The sequence below is a fragment of the Apteryx rowi genome, unplaced genomic scaffold (genome assembly GCF_003343035.1).
Source record: "Apteryx rowi isolate R43461 unplaced genomic scaffold, aptRow1 scaffold_96, whole genome shotgun sequence".
NCBI classification, from domain to species: Eukaryota; Metazoa; Chordata; class Aves; order Apterygiformes; family Apterygidae; genus Apteryx; species Apteryx rowi.
The window spans coordinates 1,624,429-1,648,552 of NW_020451271.1; the positions used below are offsets into that span (position 1 = coordinate 1,624,429).

The window sequence follows — 24,124 nt, forward strand, 5'->3', positions numbered from 1 at the left end:
AAAGCGATTTGAATATCATTGATTTTGACCTAACTCCTCAACGGTTTTAGATATAATTGCCAGTGAAATCAATAGTGCCTCCGTACTCTCGAGAATTCGAACCCTGTCCTTAAAATAAACAGTAATGCTTTACTGCAAGTAATATGCAACTCTCCCTAAGTACAAAGGAAGTGGAGAGTTACAGGAGTTCAAACACAGCACAGCCTTGATCTCCCTGATTTTACAGACTCTTATGTATATATTGGATATTAAGAATGCATAACACCATTAAAATATAATGGGCTTACGGCTCTTGGTGGGCTTAAGGCTCTTGAGCCAAAAACTACAGAAAAAAGTTAAATATGATCATGCTCCATAATATGTGGAGATTCAAGCCTCAGGTTAAGAACAGTGAATTCATATTATATTTGGTGTAATATTCTGATTTCAAGTGAAGAATCTGGTGGYGAATGAATGGCATTTGGAGCACATGTATTTATTTCCTACCAGCTGATTCCCATAACCTGCCATATGGCTTTTTAATACAGTTTCTAATGATAATGGAAGTTTACAGTTCCTTTACATCTGGCAATACTATAGATTTTATTGGCAAAGATATTACTATATTTAAATAGGGATTTTTTAATATTGATTTAGTTTTATGTGTGACTGTATTGTATTAAAAATCCTTAGTCTATGATGTCAAACCCTTTTCAGGGAAAGGTGATAAATAGTGCAGGCATATATTAATAGGCTACTGCACCTCATGTGAGGCATGACTGCTGACCACACATGCATTTTAATCAATTGGATTATAAAGTAAATCATGGTGAAGGCTTGACCCCACTTCACTGCCACTGAAACAGAGTAGGAAAGCCTTCATGCTCTGTTACAATGTCTCAGCTGGGGAACAGTAACCTCCAGGTGAGAGGCAGTATTTTAAACTGTTCAAAATAGATTCCTCGCCTTCATTCAGTCAATCACAGTGTTTATACATCTGCAAGATGACAACAATGCATGCTTAATATCTTTGCTCTTTTCAACACAAGGCTCCCCCTAAAGCATTCACGTACACTTTAAGACATTTCAATTACACACACATTTCAATTTAATTTCTCCATTAAATTTGAATGTTTAGCATTTTTTAGCTAAACCATTGAGCCCTAGCTGTCACTCTACAGCAAACCTTATGGATGTGTGTGCTTGCCAGTACTTTCATTTTCTTTCTATGATTTTCTTGCTGTGCTTGAGACTTTTAATTAATGAAATCTAAGTCATCAGAGAAAACTGACAATGCAAGACCTACTTTAATCAAGCAACTATTCACTGTAGTACATTGTTGGCAAAGCATCATCTGGATCCTTTCCAAAAGTTGAAGATGCAACATGCAGAAAGGGCACAGTTACCTAGGTCACCATGTATGTATTCATTTCAGACTGGTGAAAATTTTCTAGGATCCAATAATATTGTACTTTTTTTTTTTTTTTACTGGGCACTAGAACAGAAAAATAATACTGTACTGAGGTTCTACAAAAGATAGCAGAGATGATGCAATGAATCAGTAAGATTGGCAGAGGAAAACTAATTGCACCAAGGGAAGAGGATAGGTGTTCAAAGATAAGAGTAGCTGAGCTCAAAGAAGAAAGATTTTCTATCTAGAAAAAGCAAGTCACTGTTCAAATTCACATCTCCATCTCCAAAACCATGAAAACACATGACCCTTTATAACAAAATTAAGTTAGGTCTGTGCTATAACATGTCACTGTTTAGAATATGGCTGACCACAGCTGTGTTAGGGAACACAGTGAACAAAAATGTAGTGGTCAGAGTATGTCAGGGAATCTGGATTTAGCATTGTTTTAGTTAGCCATGAATAAATCCTCAGTAAGCATTGTTAAGCTACCAAGATACTGAAAATAATTTGTTCATATTTAACAATAAGTGGTGAACACAGAGAGAGAGGGTCAAAGCCTCCACTTCTTCATTCTTCACACAGCCATTTCAATGTCAAATTCTATCATTTGGATTTGGTAGCATTTCCCACACATTCTGTACAGATGTTAGATGTATATAATGAGATAAAGCAGTAAAAAATAACTGCTGATTGATTTTTGCTCTGTGGAATGGAGAAATAACCTTTAACTAAAATATGTACAGAAGCCAGAATATTACAGAAATTAATAAAACAGATGTTTTSAATGGCTTTGTTGCCACTCTCTGGAGAATGCTACCTCAAATTTTGCTTGCAGCATACTACATTATTAGAATCAAGCTTTATTTTTTTCAAAGATTCAAATACTGTTTTGAATCATGGAGGAAACACAGCAATACAAATATTCTTCTTCTGATGCATTTAACTTATATTTTGGATTTATACTTTCAACTGTGAAGGTTAATCTGAAGATTGTAAAACTTAATGGCTCCAAATTATGACACATACATAAATAAATCAGCAGCCTCGATATGGCCCAGGCTCAGGGACATAGCCTATTACCAATAAAACAGCTAAAAACTAAAACACCACAACATCTCTCAGCACAGTGGAGGAAAGAAGCTTAGAAGTACTGTGCAGCAGTTTCAGTTTTATTTTCCAAGTCCTTATCTTGGTATATTCAATAACAAACATTAAAGAAATAGTTACTTTATATGGAAGAGTGATAAGACTATAAATGCATAGTAAAGACAGCTTGAACGTAAGGCAGAGGCAGGTACACATTCTGCCCAGAGAATGGGAGTAGGAAGCATCAACCAAGCATGAGGACAGCCTGGAAGAGGTATGATCGGATTCAAAGATGCAGTTGGACTCTGGAGCTCCGAGGGCAAATTTCTGTCCTTGAAGCTCTTCTGAAAGGCTCTTCTAGGAGCCATAAAGGATGTTGATCCAAACAAAGGCCTCCATACGTGGTCTGACCCAACTGAAAAAATTTCCTCAAGGTGGAGCCTTGGCCATTTTATAACAGGAAATCTAATTTTTTCAGCATTCAAACCTGGCTGTTCCCTGACAACAAGGATGAAGTTACCTTCTGTGACTAAGGGATTTGAATGGTTTACATGTAAGGGCTCTAAATGGGCTCACTACCCATAGCTCTGAAATGTCACTACCACGATACATATTCTCTCCTTTTTGTGGGCAAAAGTACAAAAAGAAGTTATTGGTCTCTCCTTTATGGCARGCAGTATCTACTCTTACACATACCTCAAGAATGCTTCCAATACATGTACATCTCAATTTTTCTCAAATGCTAGCCCATGAAGTTAATTGTTTTCTTCTATGACTCAGATTACAATGGAGAATCACCCTTTAATCTAAATTTCCTACCTTTATTCCTGCTGTCATCAAAACCATAAAAAGAACTAATCTTCCTTTTTAAAATTTAATTTCTTTTTTTTAAAAAAATCAATCTTTCATGGTAGGTTATAACATATGTAACCATGTACAGTAAAACAACCACTCTRAAGAAACATGTCTCTTGTCGGTGTTTTTAATTATTTGCACAGAAGAATTCTTCTAAACCACATATCAATAATCAAAATTTACACAAAAAAGGTACTTCTCTCACTTTTTATTAAGGAATTAGTAAAGATCTGCTTAGGGATTTCTGGCTTTTTAAAATAAAAAAAAGTTTTGCACAATTTTGGAACATAAATTATTACTATAAATAATAAGCAATTATATATCTTGCACTGGATAAAAAAAAAAAAAAAACTTTGAAGAACTACAATGTTGTTCTCTTTTGCTCAATTTGTCACTGAGAGTCTAAACCTAAATCTCTTATGCAATGAAAAGCTCCCAAAGAAGTCACTGAGTATTATACAAGGGATGAAGGAGACATCCTTTCCTGACTAACTAAAAATTCACAATGGGTGTCCCAGCCATCACAAGGGTTTTGCTGTCATTTTGTATTTGAGACACTACAGTTGTTTAACCATGTAAATTTTGTATTTACATGCCCCCATCCTCAATTTTTAAAACATCCTGAGTTCATCTTACTTATCTTACTTAAGTTACTTTACTTAAATGTTATGCTCAGTCTAGGTTCAGTGTCTTGTACTCTCTTACCATGATTCATACCTTAAAGAGATTTCTTAGCATTTTCTCTGCTTGAGATCTTAGATTATAGTTGTCATTAAAAAAACAAAACAAAACAAAACAAAAACAAAGTAAAATGAAACAAGCTCCTCACCTTCACCAGTTCTGTATAACCAGTTTCCCTTGCTGTCCACCAAGGTTGAGCTTTCAGTCCCTTGACGTTGTAGAGGGAACGCTGCCACACAGATGCGAAATGACCTCTCTGATATCCAAGTTCATACCATTTGTATGCCTAAAAGATTGCAGTTGTTACCAACCAAACTCATATCAGTCAAACTTCAGTAGAAAAAAAAGTAGCTTACACTCCTTTGGTAAATGAACAGGCCCTTTGGATGCAGAGATATTCTCCTAATACAGTGTAATAATAAACTCCTTAAGAAAAGAGRAAAAAACAACAAACAACCATAAAATAGATTAGACAAAGTCAGCCAAGACTTTCCAATCCCACATCAACAAAATAGGATAATTCCCTCAGAGTCATTCACATCAAAAACTGCTCCGTAATCTAGGCTCTATCCTAGGACCTGGGAGATTCAATTCTGTGCAATCTTGGTCAGACTTATTTTCTTTATGCTTCAATTCTATATGTATGAAAGAAAGATGACTGCCTTCTGCTGCCAAAAGAAATGCTGAGATGATGAAAACACAGTACTGACTTTGTGGTCTCAATTGTTGCATTATTACCTCAAATATTTTTTTTTCACATCAAAACTGAGYTGATGTTACCAAATTTTCTTGTCCCTCCCTTTTATTTAACGTGATGAGAGAAGCCTAATGAGATTGCAGGCACTGGTCAGACCTCTGCTTSTTTCTCTTCCCTTTCCACAACATGCTTGACCATTGTATGCCAGCAGCAAAAGGAGGTTCTGCGAAGGAAGAAAATGGGAAGCYTGGAAAGAAGAGGCTCAGCAGGGGTAACAGCCTAATGATCCATAAAAAGAGAGAGCTACATACAGCTGCCGCTTGCCTGTTCAGTGTTGCTGTTACAGCTGCAATATTTTAGACACCACCAAAAAAAAAAAAAAAAAGAGAGACTTTGAAATGGAAGCATTATAACATATGTTTCTCAAAATGTAAGTTGTAATAGCAGTGGGTTACCAGTAGATTGTTCATGCTCATTGCCTGGGTTCATTTGCAATACGTCGGGAGTTAGCCCAAATGATAAGGTGAATGAATTCTTTCAGCCACCATCTGATGAGTATGAATATTGCTGCTCTTTAGGATCCATCAGCAACAGTTACGAGGTATAATATTGTTAATCCTTATTTATTAAAAGAATTGTACCGAAGTTGTATGAGGTTGCCTTGGACAGCATGAGGTAGGGATACGTTTCCTGGCACATCCTTTCCAGCCCTGAATTTATATTAGAAACCTCTCCTTTCACAAGGAGATCTTGGCAATGGAAAGACTAAATAATGACCASTGTACTATCCAAGACAGCTACAACAATATATATTCTTTTCAAGAAATAAATTGTCTGATGGTTTATATATTCCATGTGAACAGCACTTTGTTTAATCTATAATGCCTTTCACTGTTTTTCTTTTTTTTCAGCAGTTTGGCATTTTATTGAATTATTGTTGGAAAGGGCATATTCAACACTATTTCCCTACAATGTACCAAGACCACATTTTTAATTCCTAATTTAGCTCTAATAGATGAATATCTACCTTCAATGAACAGTGATAGCAATTTCACATATTCCTTAAATATTGATCTGTCTCCTTGATTAAATCTTGAAGTTCAGCAAGTCAAGCAAGGTCAGTAAGAAAAATTTAGCTTAACAGTGGACTTTCTACAGATAAATTTAACAGTCTCTTCTATCCCAACAAGTTCACTTGTCATTGATTAAAGCTTTTTTTCTACGGAAGATTTGACCATTAACTCCATAAACATTAACACACAATTATCCTGGGGATTTGGGATGGTGTACGTTAATTATGTCTGTGTGGTATCTTTAGTCACACATTGTAATGGGATGCTSTAGGCTTAGTCATTCAACCCAGGGAAGTGTAAAGGGATTTTCTTTTCCATTTTCTGCTGCTAGACAGACTTAGACAGACAGAATGTGTGTGTGTTTGTCTGCACATGTGTGTGTATAAGTGTAAAATGAAGCCAACTAATTCTCACTTCTAAATAAATGCAAAAAAAAAAAAATTACAGTAGGGCTAATTTACACATTTAAGTTTGGATTTACTAAATTAACAGATTAGAAACTCTTATGGCTTCCAGGGGCATATGTTTGTGTTTGTTGGGTATGCAACAAGTCTGTTGTACAAACTTCTGCTTTTCTGATCTGTTTGCTAATTTAATGCATGAATAAGTACAGTAACCCAGGCCACACATTCAGTTTTCTCATGGTCTTCTTGTACAACATACTCATTGGTGCTGCAAAGTCACTTTGGGAAAGAAGTGAGGTTTACAAAACAGTGTTATACTAGAGCTATAAGAGAACTTTCATATAAAGTCATATTTATATCACTGTATGTTTGCTTTGGTGGGAAATATCTTTATAGAAGGTGGCAGGAGTGGGAAATAGGTTCTAAAAAAGACCTTCAAAGAATTTTTGAATTTTCTTGGTCTGTTAGTTCATACTGCCCGATGTAARCTTAATAAGTTTTGGTAGTTCCATGGTAGAACAAAGGGTGTTAAGAGACTGCATCATCATGCAAATGGCAGATTTTTTGCTGGTGGTGTCCCTTACTTTGAGCTGTATGCACATTTTCAACATTAACATTTCATCATTAACATTTCAACATTCAACATTTTCAACATTTTCAAATTTTAAGTCCATGCTTAAAAGTTTTGCTGGATTATGCAGTCCCTCAGAGGTTTAAACTTTAAAGGATGTGTTAAACATGTACCTCTTTGTCTCCTATCCTCTGCAAGGCATCACCCAGATGAAAATAAAAGCGTCCATCGTTTGTGCCAGGGTCACCAGACTCTAGTCCTTCCTAAAGAAAGGATAAGAGGAAATTTGGTATAACTTTTAAAAAGAGTTCATTTGATGCTGTAAATAAGCTGCCAATTCTATGTAAGAGACAAGCCATGAAACTGGCTATGAAATATAACTACCATGGTAACCTGGAACTTAGGTTGAATGGATATAATACTTCAGTCAAAAAGTCCTGGAGAAATGTTATCTTTTTTCAAATCACATGGCCTCTCACTGCCAAACAGGTATGTAGGCAGAGATGGACACCTCAAACCCACACCACCCCAAATTCTCCCGTATATGCAGGCATTTTAGAAAGCTGGATATTGTAAATTAAGGTTTCRTTTTACAGTATTTCTTCCCAAACACTCAGAAGTATACACGTGCCCTATTTGGATCTTTCAAGAAMTGTAAGTTTGCAGCATACTGCTAACCTCAAAACAATAAGAAACTCAAAGATGTCTACTTACGGTTATTCCATTAACCACTAATAAAAGAAATACTTGATGTTTAGGAGCTGAAGAATCTCAATGTACAAACTTGTTCCAGTTCACTGGCGGTGCTATAGCAATATAATTCCAATATAATTACACAGAATCACACAGAATCACAGAATGGCTGAGGTTGGAAGGGACCTCTGGAGACCATCTAGTMCAACCCCCCTGCTCAAGCAGGGTCACCTAGAGCACGTTGCACGGGATCGCGTCCAGGCGTGTTTTGAATATCTCCAGAGAAGAAGACTCCACAACCTCTCTGGGCAACCTGTTCCAGGGCTCTGTCACCCTAACAGTGAAGAAGTTTTTTCTCATGTTCAGATGGAACTGTCTGTGTTTCAGTTTGTGCCCGTTGCCTTGCATCCTGTCGCTGAGCACCACATTCCAGTATGTAGCTTAAATTGTGATTTGTAATTAGTATGCATCTAGCTTGAGACATGTTACCATAATTTTACACATTCTGATACTACTTTTCTACTAGTAAAATATATACTTTAAGTGAGAACAATACCTTTAGATAGGGAATGCTTTCTGCTATCTTGTTTTCAGCCTTCAAAATGAAGCCATAATGTACTTTGGCAAAGCCATCGTTGGGAGCCAGGCTTAGAACCTGTATGAGAGCAAACGAATTACATATTAATGATGGATCTACTTTCAAAAAGTGACTGTTCATGGAGAATTAACAAACCTGTGTACATCTTTATTATTTAGTGATTCAATGAAATTTTCTCGTATCACTAATTCTCAGATAAATACTTGGCTTGGCTGCACTTTCTTTTCCCCATTTGCTTTTGTCCCTCTCCAGAACCAACCATTACAGGCCAAACTTTAAAGTTTCAAAAATAAAATTAACTCAGCTGGAATCTGCCAGTTGCCTTACTTTCTTCTTGTCCCTCTTTTTCCACCTTCTCTCTTGTGTTACAGTATGCTCCACTGAGGAAGTGGAGCACTTATTAACACTTCAGTTACATATTCTAGGCTTGACTAATTTGAAAGAAAGAAATGGCTCTCTGAACAAGTCTACGGCATAGTCATGGGAATTGTAGTGTAGAAGCATACCTGCAATAGTTTTAAATTAGATAGGTTTATACTAGTGGAAGACTAGTCTTGGCAACAGAGAACAGACCATGCTGAGAAGCACTGTGACTACAGTTTAGAAACACGCTGGAAAAAAAACTTGCAGCATCACATGACAGGACTGCACAAAACCTGGGAACAGGATGGGCATATCTCATGGTTTTCAGCACAACAGTAAACTGGAGCACTCTCTAGAAGAACTTAGCTTTTTCTTGGCCAAGAAAGTGTATCAGATGGTAATGCAAGGACTAATGGGGTACCTCAAGCAATTTAGTGTGCTTTCACACTAGAAGGGGACGGATAAATTGTTTGTATATTTGTGTACTACACTTTTTGATAGGCCAAGACCTACTGTACTAAACTAAGCTAAAAAATGTTGTATTCTGAACAAGATTTAGAAGTAGTGCCTGAGTTATAACATAACATAGTTAATTTTTCAAGAAAGGAAAACCCATAGGCAAAAGAGAAGTCAAATCTTACTTAGGCACAGATGGATACTTCCAGGAGGCTCTGCTAGGCAATGATATGTGGACAGCTGTAGGAGCGGATCACTATATGGGGGAGCATTTCAGGTGAAGGTAGTGTGAAGCTAGTTGGCCTGAGTTCTGAAACATGTACCCCCAACATTACTGGGATAATTTAAGTGTATTTGGTCTGCTTCAATCAAGGGAAAAAATAGAGAGTGTCTTGATCTACTAGAAATCTGCAATTTCTATGATTCAATATCATTTATAGCACTATGCGATATCAATTACACAACCAAGCTAATCTGTTGTTACATGTCCTCTCTCTTTAAAATAAGGGGAGACAGATGATCAGGAGAGATCCTCAGCTTGTGAAGATCAGCACAGGTGCCTGGGAGTCACTGGAATTACAGAGACTGATACCGGCAGCAAATACAAGACAGTGAGCAATTTTTTTTTYCCAAATACATTTCTGACATTACTAAATCTATGCCATGCATAAAATGCCCAAATACATTATAGCATTTTGCCTCTACCTTCTCCAGTCACTTTCTAACCTAGTTCTTCAAAGTAATTATGAGCAAAACCATAACAAGTCCTCTGGGCCAATTTTTCTTCTGTCTCAAACCTTACATACAAATTACACACAAAATCAGTGCAATATGAGTGTAATGCTACAAGTTAAAAATAGCAGCATTTCACTTCTTTTCGCAGGTAGAAGCTCCTATGAAAGAACAATGAAGTTTAGAATCTATCTGAAGTCTATAAAATGCCACATCATTAGCAAAAAGTGAACTTGGCAATTCATAGTAACAATGTACTTGACCACTAATACAAGAAAATATGGCACCAACTTCTTTATACTTTTATATACTATTTGGCTAGAGCATTCGATGTATAATTGGCATTCTATATATAATAATTTTATTCAAAGATTCTGTACCTGCAGGGTCAAATAAAATGATTGACAGAAATATTTATTGGCCATATAATTTTGTTACAGTTCCTTTAACTATAGGACAAAGCTATCTGATTAATTAAGACAGAATAGAATTTCCCATATCACAGTTCATTTAAACTATGCCGACTTGCATTAAGGCATGATCTTACATTCAGAACCCCTAAAGAGAAGTGAAGAGATACAATCAGTAGAAATTACACTGGAAGTATTTAATGTAAATTGTATTACTCTGTTGCTGTTGCTGCATGCAATATTAATTATGTTTAGAAATAAGTTTTACTAAACTGCTCATAGCCCATTATATATTAATCATGAATATAGAAATTAACCTCTGGGGCTATCTATGGCTAATTAGCCAGGGCAGAGTACTATGTCAAGGCAGCTATTTTGCTTCTGGTACCTGAGATAGTTCAACCAGGGCTGGCTTATGTGTGTCTGTACAATGCTGCATTAAGCCATACAGAGAGAAAGGCAGGTAGAAAAGTGCTTTAAGATCACTTATTCTCCAAATGAAGATCTCTTCCACAGTATTTTATCATAACATGTAGATCTTTGAAAATAAAAATAGCTATAGTTCCACTAGGGCTACTTTTAACACTATGTTTCTCTGTTTCTAAGTAAAATATTCAAAAGAAAGAACTTTAATAGCAGGCAAAATTGAAATCCTCTCAAATAGACATGGTTCAGCAGAGAGTCTGGTAAATACATATTAGAAAATAAACTATATTTTGTATCAGATTAAACTAACCACTACAGCTGTAGATATGAAATTCTCTTGATCTGAAGTTCAGTGTTCAGACATCATTTCTGTAGCTAAAAGAAAGAACGTATCACATTAAAGACTTTTGAAATAAAAATTTCTTCATAACAGCTTATCAGTTGCTGAGAGAAAAAAAATTGCAGGAAAATCCTTTTAGAACAATTTTAGTTGGTTTCCAGTATTTAAATCTGGTTATACAAAAGATGAGACAAGAATTGAATGGAAAATAAGTATATCGACTATAAAGTGGAAAGCAAAAAGTCTCCATTCACTAGGACCCACATTTATATTATATTGTTTTATTTATTTATTTCTCTACCTTGTGGACAAATTAGACAATCATGGAGAAAAGAAGGGGATTGGGGGGGGGGGAAAACAAGAAGCTGACTCTTTAGTTGAACAAGGGTATGCTCTCTTGAGAATGAGTCCTGRGTTCTGCTCTCTCTTCCTATATGTTCATATTTTTTACACTAAAGAACACCTGAATAAAGTGTCTGACTATCCTTACAGTTTGAACCAGAACCCAGGACTCATAAATACTGAGTGGATGGAGGCAGGTACTGTTCAGCACTGAAGTTAGGCTCGTTTGTGCTGTCTCATGTTTCCTATCATATGACTGATTTATCCTGAACAACCAAGGAGTCCATCACACTACGTAAGCTTCTTCAGTTTTCCTGAAGTCATGGGAAGAGGAAGGGGTCTCCTGGAGTCCCCAGAAGCACTCTTCAGTTTCCTCCCTCTCTTTATTGACTATGCATAGAGCCTGAGCACCTATGGTAGGAGCTCCAAGTCACATGCCAATCATTTTCTAATTATGCACTGCAACAGCTGAGTGAGGCACTCAGCRCAGACCAGATGGCCCCTAAGAGATGTGTCCAGAATCATATGAGAAATCTTCAGTAGAATCACGAACAAAAGCAGGTGCATGAGTTCCTGCCTGTTTCTCTGTCTATATTTCTTTTCTTAAAAATCTTTATGTAAATTTGTCCTGAGTTACAACAAAGGAAAAATCATATTAATGTGTTAGAATTTAGCCTGAAGAATAGTTAGAATATGAGACAAAAACTGCATTATTTCTAAAAAGAATAAATCTAGCTCTTTAAAAAGATATTTATTTGTTGCTCTTTTATAAGGACAGAACATCACTATTATCTATACTATTTCATTCATTATTGACGTTCAAAATGGAGTAATTATATTGGATGAAGTCTGCAGAAGTATGGAAAACAACATATTAAAAACAAACCAATATTTATTAGGCATATCTGTTCTTAATCAGAACAGAATACTCTTTCTGTAGTATATGAAACTCAATATCAAAATATTGCAATATATATAATATATATTATTATGTTTATTATATATAATTCAATAGCAAACTCATTACTTTCTTCATATAAGAAGGCCTGTGACTATCAATTTTCAGAAATTCTAACATCTATGTTGTTTGCAGAAAAATCCAGAAAATTTGCAAAGGAAAATCTTGCTCAAGAAAAGTATGGTTTTTTGTTTTTCAAAGTTCCTTGCAGTTGGAGAAGCAGGTTTGGTTAATATATCCAACCTTTAGAAGCTGACATTTCCACTCCTCAGAGAAATTTCGACAGGCCAGAAAAGTTACTGAGCAAAAATGTTTTACGGACGGACCTAAAACGTAGACAAAGTACAAAAGTAAACGCTTTTCTGGCAACATTTGTGATGGCCAGAGGAGATGCAGAAAAAAGGGTATTATCTGGGTTTGGCTCCTGCTTCCAACTTGTGGCTGAACGTCCTGTCCCTTTGTGAAATCACCCGAGATGCAAATCCCTTTCAAATCTGAGATGTATGGGACTGACAACTGGGCCTTTATTTAGTCTCAGGAGTTGGCACTAATCATGCTGGCTCACGCTCAATCTACAATAGCCAGTCAATTGCTGAACTAATCCTGCACTAAACAAGCACTGGAACAAGTGTGCCAACTTCTTCAGAAGATCATCTCTGACTAGGTTCTGACAGCTCTTGCTCTACTAGTAATGTGAAGCTCCACAAACATGAGAGCGTTCTCAGATRATAACAGGGTTTCTCCGTCACAGGAGCAGTGTGACCTTTTCTGGCAGTAGAACTTYCTCCAGGCTGCTAACCATAGTGTAAGATGACAATTCCAATGAACTTTCTACAGCATAAGCAAGCATCATGAAAGAAAAATAGAGTTTAGGCTGCCTACAAAAGTTCTGAAAAAGCCAAAGCATAAATATCCATGTGGGTGCTGAACTACTTWATCACCTGTTTAAAGTGGCTGTTCCTGTAAATAAACAGTTTTACTTCTGCTTTCCATGTCTTGCAGATAAAGTGTTGTCTTTTACACTGGGAATTAAGTCTATTTCTGTTGTCAATATATTTCAAAGCTGGCTACCAGAAGTCTTAATAAGCCAATTGTTACTAAGTATGCATTTCTCTTTCTATGAGGAAAATGTTTAATATGGATGGTATCAGGAAATCTGAATTAAGAGATAATTAAGAACTGTGCATAAGGAAAAAAATGTTATCCATATTAATCCATCAAAACCAGACATGTGACTTGCTTAACAACTAAGAAGTTAAATAGGCAATCCTTAGAATGAACATATGAAAGTAAAGCATTTTTTCCTCAGCTGGAATGGAAGCTTACCTCTTCATATACTTTCTTGGCATTGCTGTTATCTCCTGTCAAGAGGTAACCGACTCCAAGGTCATTCTTGAAAGAAGTGTCACTGGGAAACAGATGAACTAATTTCTGTAGAGTAACTAGAGAACCTCTCATGCGACCTAATTTCATTGAACAAAACTCAGTTAAAACTATGGATATGAATAACAATAATAACTCACATAATGTGCTTATCTAGTACACAGTCTAAGAAAATACAAATTACAACCAGATATTTCACTTTCACTATTGATCACTGTTCATGCAGAACCTGAGAAGAGATTTATGCAAATAGGAGAATATTCAACTGCTTAATTGTCACATGGGGTGCAGTCTTACAAGGAATACTTCAGGAAATCACTAAGAATGCATATCATGCAGTGTTATGGGAGCCTCTAGTGGAAAACTGTTCACAGTGTAGCAGTAACAACAAATTTTTTAAACTTTGGTTGTTCTTTCATTTGTAGATGTCAAATTGCTCAACAAAATCAGGTTAACATTTTAAAATAAAGTTAGTTCTCAATTAATTGAAGTTATTAAGCACATTGTTACAGTTAAGCAATAGTTCCACTGAAAATAATCATGCTTTATATATTAAAATTATGTACGAGATTCATTGGCTTCCTAGACAAGGTCTTGCTGAAGCATAGTAAGATCAAAACAAGCTGATCTTAAAATCCAATTCATGGGATTAGAACTCTTTTCTCCACCTAATTTAGCTGTGTTTCATATAATAATCACATTTCTTGTACATCTCAGAATTGAGACCTAAATTTTCAGATGCTTCCATTACTTTTTAGTACTTGCTTTTAGGGTTCCATCTTCAAGTTTCCAGTCCTTGAAAAAGAACTCAAACCTAGCTCTCCTTAATTTGGCGCTTCTTGGCAGTTTTGGAACTTTTTTTATTGAGATTGGAACAGATCAACTTTATGATCATAAGGACTAAGCCTTCCTATTGTTGTTTAAAGAAGACAGTAGTATAAATTAAATATATGAGAATATGATCAGCTTAGGAAAAACATGAAATTCACTTATCAGTATAGCAGGCAAATTCGTAAAAAGCAATAGAGAGATACAGGAAAAAGTTGTGTAAAGGGCCACTATATCAGTGCCTTAAAAGACTGTTAAAAATCATTCCCTAAAGTAATGAATACAAGTCTGCATTGAGCCACTGATGTTAAGTGAACGTCTGTTTTTTTTTTTTTTTTTTTTTTTTTTTTTAAGAAATCTATTGGCTGGTTATTTGACTATTTACATTTTACTTTTTTAAAAAATGGGATCAAGAACATCAGCTGAGGGGTTGCACAATGCTTTGTAATTAATGGTCTAATAGCTATCTTAGGCTTAGGTCTAATGGCTATCAAAGCTGTTGCTACTGGTAACTCAGTCTGAGAAGAGTATTGAATAAATTCACTTAATTAAACAAATAACATTGACAGAAACTTAGGAATAATAACAAACAGGTGATTTCTTCTTGACAAAGGTATACTTCAAAATTACAATTTAATAACAGTATGTTAACAGCTTTCACATAGATTTTATAAAACTGCACAAATGCATTTATTATACATTTACGCATTATATATACATGTGCATTAAGTTATACTCAATATTATCTATACATCTTCTTTTCAAAAATAAAGCCTTCCAAAATATCAGCAGAAGGAAAACCTTGCAATTTAAAACATTAACCCCTGAGTTCAATTCCGTTCTTCTCTGTTTTATATAAGACCCTGCGTATGCCATTAATATCCCCATAACTCTCCTCCAGTTAAAAAAAAGAAGAAAAAAAAAGAACATTTTCCTCTTTCTCTGTCAATTAACTTTTTTTGAGCATCTTCAACCATAGCTACTCATAGCACCTAGTGCATAATTGTCTGCAGGCACTGTTGTCATTCAGACAATTGTAAATATTAGTTCAACAGTAATATTTTTTAAAAAATTTTAAGATTTTTTGTATGTATTCAAGAAATTGGAAACATATGTCCTACTGAAAATTCAAGGTGCTTTTAAGTTGTTAGTGATATTTTAAAGTCTTGTTCACACATCTTTCATAATTTTTAACCCAAGCTCAAGTCTTACCAAGAAACTGCTGCCTGTCTGCTTCTCGTTTCAAGCTCAGTTTCATCAGATCTGAAGGGACATTTGGCAGACCAGCCACCTCATCATAGGTGTTGATGGCTTGTTGCAACATCTCATTACTTCGCATTTTCTCAGCTAAGTCATCTTCAGACTAGATAGAATCATAAAACTATTATTAGAACACATAATAACCCACTGTTTTTAAATAATTTTACTTTCTCTAATGGAAAACTTTGTAACTGTTAGGTCATGGGACTATTTTAAAATTATCGTTAATCTCTATAATTTTGGCATAACAAGGGAAGTTTAATTGGTTGTGCTTTGTGATAAGGCGGTTATACTGCTAATTCTTGTTTTCTGCAAGCTGTTTGAAAGCATAAATAKGAGAAAATTTGTACCTAAAACATACACCATCATCAGCAGTACATACACTAACAAATATTTTGGGGTAATATTTGTAGAAGTCAGAATTTCTGCTTTTAAAATTAAATGAAGAAATCTCCTCTAATAATATGGAAAAAAATGTAATTTGCTATGTATGGATTATTTGTATACCAAGCGTTATGCTGACAGTACTATGTAAATTGAAACATACCAACAATTTTTTTTCTGATATTCAGACACAATTTTGCACAAACGCTTTCCTGAAAAAAATTGGGAATTGGCTTTACTTTTACATATATAATGCTTCAAGAACTTCAATTTGTTCATCAAATTCAGGAGCAGACCAAATAACATATAACATCTCTGCTGTGAAATTACAGCTTCAGTGAGGCCAAGTAGAAACTACTACAGATTTCACCTGTGGTATGRCATTTTGATAATGTTTCCACTGCTGGCGTTAAAAAAAAAAAAAAAGACTATGTCATATGTTGATTTTTTAAAGCATTATTTTATATGATTTATATTCTGACATATATACAAATACATTTTTGTATGTTTCTTGCATTCTTCCTAAATACTTCTATTTTTACTGGCTCATTCCTTCYTGAGCCAATTAGCAGAGCAAAGTGTAGATGCATCACAAACATCTCATCAGTAGAAATACAACTGGTCAATCTAAATTCATTGTTTTATCATTTATATATACATTAATTGAAAAAATTTCAGTTGTATTAGCAGTATATGTTGTAGTCAGCAGTTAACATCTGGAAACTCTTTGCACTTCTTTCCTTTTTTTTTTTTTTTTTTCTTCCAGGCTTCTCCATGTTCAATGATGTGTTCTGCTGTTTTGAAATTGAATATGGAAAATATTTAATAATATGTTTACTCAGCCATGACTGGCTGAGATCAACTCCAAGCCAAGGGTTGATATGTTGGTTTAAGAGATAAATTCAGAAATCAATTTTAAGAGGTTATTTATTTTTCTGATTTATATTTACCAGTAAATTTGCTTTTCCCTTTTTGAGGAAGTTTCAGCGTAGAGGATAGTAAAATATATATAAGRAAGAAACAAAAAATATCAGAATAAGATCTGCTTAATTTCACTAATATAGATGCTACAAATCATATAGTATCTATAAGGAGGTCTAAGATCTCTCTATCTACTGTTCTTCTCATTCTTAAAGATGTTAACTATTTCTGTAGAATATTTTTGAAACCTAAGCATAGCTGCAGAAATCAAAACATGAATTTCTGAAAAGATCTCTTGCAGAATTTTGGAGAAAACAGTTGCCTTTTAAAGTTATTTAAAGATCAAGAAAATTAATCCTCACATCTTATTGGAAGTAGACTCTTCAAAATTAACATGTAATGTTGGTTTGTGCTTCATAGAGAAGGGGAGGGTACAGTCTTGTGGTGAAATCATGGGTTTTAGCCTTACCCCTGTGCAGTTTTATTGTTAGTTAGTGATGAGAATGCACTTTGTTGGTATAAATACTTCTTTAAAAGTAACAGTGTCTTACAATGCAAATCTTGAAAGTAATCCATCTGTCAGTGAATTTCCCATTCCTTTCAAACAGCTTCATCTAAGCCACACTTGATTCAATAAAAGTGCCATCAGTCATGTTAATGTGATTGTTCAGTAAAAAGTGTTACACATTAACCGGAGTGTACAAAGAACACTGAAAATGGAAATGAATTCATAGTTGTTTTTATATATTTCCAGGAAGTGTATGCTAATTATGACTCCAGATSTTGGTCTGTAGCTCCTTTAAGCATTGCTGAAGTGGTATATAGTGACTACAAATTATTGCAAAGCGGCAAATAAGTTGTGTCACTGGGAAGAATTCTGAATGAGAAAAAGCATCATAGCTAGCTTCAGTTATTTGCCTTCCTTCCTGAAAGCAGTGAGCTAATAAGGAGACAGGAAGAGTATTCTCTTATACATAACCATGGACTCATAAAAGAGGTAAGTATTAAGAGCATAATTTAACAGAAAACTGTATCCATCATATATACAAAGTTAGGTGGTCTGCTAGTGTAAAAGGGTAAAGACTTCAGCAGACTACCCCTCACATATAACATCAAAGGATCGATCTACTGTGTATCAGGTGCTTTTGTGATAAGTTTTCGGATAACCATTGCTGTGATTTTAGCATGACTGTCATCAGCCAAGTGAAAACTGGTTGTGACTCCAATCCAAATGCCTCATTAATTGTATCACAACGCAATTCCCCTTCACTGTGAGGATTTCACTTTGTTCATCTTGATTAACATAAGTTCAAATGGGCTTTTATTACAAATAGGTGAGTGGGATAATCCTACTATTTATAAAAAATACCAGGATTATCTTCTTCCAAGACATCCCAAGATGGCACAAATTATTATGAATGCAGAGTTTATTTTCCAAAGCTTTCTTTTGCTGGAGGGGAATACCTGAAACAGAAAAGCTTACTCCACAAGCAAAAGAACTAATTAAGCCTTCTTGCCTACAAATTTGTGTTCTTTACTCTTTAACAGTCTCCCTATAAAAACTGAAAATCTCCTTCCCTTCCTGTATCCCTTTTGATATTCTTCACTAAACAAAAAGCAGCAGTTAGCCCAGAGCAGACTGACATGTATTGATTTGCCAGATGCAGCAAACAGCATGCGACGACTAAGTTCTGCCTGTCAATCCTGCAGTGGGACGTTAGTTGAAGTTTCTCTCTTCCCATTCGCCTGGCAGTTTTCATCAAAACTATAGGAACTATACATCTTTTTGTGTTATTTACCCTTCATCCCTCTAGACTAAAGCTAGACAAAAAGCATTCTAAGTACCTGAGGAAGTAAGGACGGCAGAAACGGATACAATTTGACAGATAACATAAACCATTTTTCCTTAGAAAATGTCTGTAAAATTATAAATGAAGTCTGACTGTGTCTAGAATTCCATTGTTAAAACATGTTTATTTAATCTTATTTTATTTAATCTTATTTTATTTATTTTATTTTAAAATTTATGACACTTTTTTCAGTACCTGTGCTTTTCCATATCTTGCTCGTGGACTCTGTGGATATTGATTCACTAATGCTTCAAAGGCCCTTAGAGCCTCTTCAACTTTTCCCTGGAAGACAGAGATTTTATTTGCATGAAAACGGCATAATATCAGATTATTTACCCCAAATTAAAAACAAAACAAAAATATAAAAAGTCCAGATTGTAAATCAACAGGTTTCACTCACATTTTTGTTGGGTTTTGCTGCTTCCTTGTGAGAAATTCATTGTGATTAGTTATAAAACAATATTATTCACTTTCTGTGGTAAAACTAATAGCTTTGTTTTTATTTTACTCACTTTTCCTTTGTTGACTGAAAAAAAATGCTGAGATGACTATCACTTTACTATACCAAAATGTACAGTAAAGATTACACAGATAATCCAAATTGAAATGTAACATACAGAATAAGAAGAAAGCTCTATACATAACTAGAAATTTCCTCTCTGCACATGACCAGCTGTATTGTAACTGTGGCTCTTTGAGGGAAAGTAGTACTGAACATTCTGTAAGTATATAAATGCTTCCTCTGAATTTTTAGAATAATTATATCCCTCAGACCTTCACATGTACTCTGCATCTCTTCCCTGTCCCATATGAAGTCAGAAAGTAACTGGTATTCTCATGATTGATGCTGACTAGCAAGTAAGGATGGAAGTTGAAAAGAACCAGCTGCACTGTTAAGCAGGAAATAAGCACTGCTCTGCAAAACTTGGCATCGGATCCTGCAGCCACATCCAACACTTACAGCTGTATAAATATGAGTCAGTTATTATACACAACTGTCTTGCTATCTTCAGATAAATATTACATGCATCTGGTTTGCTGCTAAATTTATCCTACTTCCTACTAGAGAAGCATGATTATTTGCAGTTCACCAAGAGACACAGGCAGGAAATCAGTCAGTCAGCTGGTGCTATAGGCTCATCAGAACTTTCTGTTATGTCTCAGTCTGATCAGCCAATTGTTCAAGCAGCAATAAGGATCAAAATGCATTTTATTTTTGTATTCTACCATGTAAACAAGGCTTCTAGAGAAAAGCAGCATCAGAGACAGTTTGAGACTAGTCTATAGTAGGTCTTCAGCCCCTTCATAGACCTATAGAAACTCTGAGGCTGCATGGGTGGCAATATAAACCTAAACATGCACAGTCAAAATCTTTTAAAAATGAAAAAACATCCTACACCTRCAGAGATTAAAATGGTTTTTATTGCACTGTACTGTAAGTGGCATATTCAGCCATCTCAAATCTAGAGCAGAATGAAGACTTGCAGTTCTTCTCTGTGTGCTAGGACAGTCTGTGAGGCATATCAGTGTTTTGCAAGATTTACACCCAAAAGGCTTAGGGTCTTTCATTTCAAGTAGTTTTGCTTCATTATGTAATGTGACATTTGGTAAAGGGACACAGTTGACAAGGTCTATTTTTCTGAAAATTTCAAATAAAAAGAATAAAATTGGAAGCTATCACAGAAGACCTCTGAGGATGTTTTTTTTTTTTTTCCAGATTCAAACTATTACATTCAAAATTACCAAGAAGGATTGACTGATTGATGGTAAGGTCCTGTTGCCCTCGGTGAAAAGCATTAATGTCTGTTTCACCCTCTAAGCAGTTGCAAGGGAGCAGAAATACTCTTCAGACGCATGCAGAATTCCAGCAGAAACATCTCTTCAGCTAATGCTCATGAAGCACATGAACACTTACAGAGAGATCCATATTAACACACTTGTATAATCTAAATTCTTTTATATAAGTTGGCTTCAGTTCTCAAATGGACAAGAGCTCTTTTGGGTGAACTGCACATCATGGTTGATATGACGGATCTAAACCTATTCCACGTAATTGATTTAACCACTTTTTTGATTATCTGAATACCAGTTTCTCTAACACAAAGACCAAGAGTTGAAGAGTTACAGTTATTCTGTTGGTTAGCACATAGTGATTAAGTAGCATAAAAATACTTAGAAAAAAAGAAGTACACTTCTCCCCTGCAGTTTCAAATTAAAAATTCAGCAGTTAAGGTACATACTTTCAAGGTTAAAGGTGAACAAACAGACATGAATGAACGTACATTCAAGATTTAAAAAAAATTAAAGATAAACTACCAGACAGAAATGAAAATTGAAGTACAAATGTGCCCTGGATATTTAATTTAAAAAAGTTAACTTCAGAAAAGGAAATCACAGCATAGTTCTCCCTTTTTCCAAGTTAATTTTTATATATATTCATTTGTGGCTACAACTTACAATTCTGAATGAAACATTCAAAACTTACTTTTTTACGTAATTTTTCTGCAGCATCTAGTTCAGCTTTAATGGTCTTATCAAACTTGTTTAAGAGCTTTGGCTTCTTCTTCTTTTTAGCTAGAAGAGATTTAAACACACACAGTTGACTACATTTTTCATATTTCACAGCAATTGTTAGAAGTAGATTTTAACTAGAGACCAGTACTGTACTGGTAAAGTGCATGATTTTCCAATAAGGTAGTTTCAAAATACACTGGAAAGAAATTGATTTCTTAGCTATTTATTACAGTCAMAAAATCCTATGGGAAAAGCAATCTTCAGTCATTCAAATTGAATAACTTTGCAGTGGAGTTTTTGATCAAGTGTTTTTCATCTTACATATTCAAAGTTTTTTTTTTTTTTTCCCAACTGTCAAGGGAGTCTAAATGATTCATTAGACAGGGAGAAACTATGTTATTTTTCCACATTTATATGAGTATTGTGAACAATCTCATTACCAGGAAGTGTTAATTATTTCTAAAGCTGTGTGCAGACACATGAATACCTATTTGTCTAAAAAAATAAATAAATAAAAAAAATTAATGATTCATAGAATCATAGAATTATTCAGGGTGAAAGGGACCTCAGAAAGTTATCTAAACCAACTTCCTGCTCCAAGCAGGTTCAACACTGAATTTTCTGCTCAAGATCCCTTTAAGCGATCAAGCTTCTGTAGCTTAAGCAAGTTACCACACATTAGCAGAGCCATAGCAGTATGTAGCAAACCAATTTCAAATTAAATTGTGTAAAGCAAATTGTGTTTGAAGCAAATTGAATTGTGTCAACTTAAACAGCTATTTACTTTATAGAAGTCACTCAAACAATCTCTATTTGGTTGCATTAAGTATATTACTTGCAAGAAATAGGGACATGCACTTATAAAGAATATAACAGCAGAAGACTTTTTTCTCTACATGGGTAGTAGGTAAACTTTGCTTTYGCACTTCATTTAAAATATGCATTTTATCCCTGATACAAATAACTACTGGTTATGTATATTTGTAATTAGAAGCATATATTTTGTTTAAATTAGTTATTGTGTTTTTTTCCTCCTCTCTTGACAATAAGTCAGTAATAGAATAAAAAGAAGCAAAACTATTATTTTCTATGTAAGAGTTTAAACACAAAAAGCCATGATTGGTATGTGTAAAGCTAAACTCAAACACCATTCTTTTTCCTTTACTTCAAGGAAATAATGAGACCTAATGCATACAGCTTAATACCACAATATTGCTACAATGCTGTAGTAAGTATGTTGGATATCCTTTACAKGGAATTGTAATTAGTCATATTTTAYTGTCATGTCCAAAACTGAACTCAGACAATTTGCATACACCTTGCATTTCCTTTATAAACTATTCTGCAGCTTTGGTAGGCACAATCAAAAAGATGATGTTGCTTTTTGGGGGAGGAGGATAGAATTTTAAGCAGTGATTGAAGCAATTTCAATAAATCTCATTTACTTATTCACAAAGGTCTTAAGCAGCTTTAAATATAAAAATGTCTTAAGATCTATAAAGGAAAGGTACTAAAGAAGCACTACATTATTATTACACTCCTATTGATCCTCTTTATAATAGAAATGACTGTAAAATTTGAAGACATTAACTACCAAGAAGGTAAGAAGGGAAAAATTATATGAAAGACTTGCAAGGGTTTACTCCTTTTTCAGTATAAACTATCAAATAGGATGGAGAACATAGAAGGAATCTCAATGCATTAATATGTTTTTGCTCTCCTAAACACTTCAGGGTTTCACTGTAACCTATGACTTGAAATGAATGCAATTATGATGGAATCAGATGGATCAGAGAGATGCTTTGCACTATTTTTTTTTGCAAACAAAACTTCTGTTTTCCAGGAACTTCCAGAACGAACCTTCCAAATGCACAACGAAATGAAATCTATTAAAACACTATGTTAGTGAAAACAGAGTGCTTTGAATAAAATGAAATATTCTTTAGTATAGCACAATTAGCTGAGATAATACAGATGATTTTCACGTCTTTTGTTCCTTGCCCATAGAAAATATAGTTGAACTTCATTTATTTCAGTCTGTGGCTGATTACCTTGCTATGTCTTATATATTAACCACTTGATAAGTGATGAAAGTAAGTGATGGATTTATTGCATTTTCATGCAGTTTAGAAAAATAAAAATAAAGGATCGCAACATGGGTTTTGTTTCAAACATTCACGTGCTCATATCCAGCAGAACTCACAGAACTAGCATCATTATAAGAGCAAGGATCCCTCTATCCTAGGACCTTGCATCTAGAAATGACTAACAGGTAAGGTTGGAAGTTTCTGAAAAAATGCAGTTTAATCAGAAAAGGCCAATTATATGCAAAAACATTCCAACCCAGTTTCAAGAAACCATTGCTAATTCTGATGCCTGACTTTCTCAAAATCAGTTGCAGATGAATCTGGGGTYATTAGTCCCAGGGGCTGATAAAGGGCAAATAAAGCAAGTCTGCATAAGAACTTTCCATATTGGCTGAGCTCACAGCTCCTAAGTAAAAGTGCCATTTGTTGTTAGCAGGGAAACTCTGAAGCATGTCAGTCCCACTGAGTCCCTAGATATGGTCTAGGAAGCTTCCAGCTGGACACCATACTCTCAAACATTGGGTTTGCTTCTGCTGTCTGAGGCTGTACATGCAAGAAATGATGTAGAACAACACAAAGTCAATTCTCAGTTCCTGTGCCAWGAATCAAAATCTTTTTCTAACACCATTCAGTTACACAGAAACTGTGCATTTACTAAGAGAGGATAGGTAATTGCCAGCTTTCTAACTTTCAGGGTTCACAGAAAGACATACAGTCATTTGGTCCTTCTCCAACTTGTTAAGCATGGCAACAGTGATGTTCCTTTGAGGYGATGGAAAGACAAGCTTTCCCACCCACTGAGAAACTCTCACTGCCTGT

The 24,124-nt window shown here is 35.0% G+C and overlaps 1 protein-coding gene across 1 annotated transcript in view; it reads right to left on the reverse strand.

Moving 5' to 3' along the window:
* Positions 1–24,124, reverse strand: part of LOC112978656 (aspartyl/asparaginyl beta-hydroxylase-like) — a 65,316-nt gene that overhangs the window by 15,409 nt on the left and 25,783 nt on the right. Inside the window, exons 8-14 of the mRNA XM_026092299.1 lie at positions 21,190–21,278; positions 18,900–18,986; positions 15,502–15,652; positions 13,405–13,541; positions 8,010–8,108; positions 6,934–7,023; positions 4,164–4,301 (exon numbers count right to left, since the gene is read on the reverse strand). Coding sequence (XP_025948084.1) covers positions 4,164–4,301; positions 6,934–7,023; positions 8,010–8,108; positions 13,405–13,541; positions 15,502–15,652; positions 18,900–18,986; positions 21,190–21,278 — 791 coding nt within the window. The remainder of the gene's footprint in view (positions 1–4,163; positions 4,302–6,933; positions 7,024–8,009; positions 8,109–13,404; positions 13,542–15,501; positions 15,653–18,899; positions 18,987–21,189; positions 21,279–24,124) is intronic.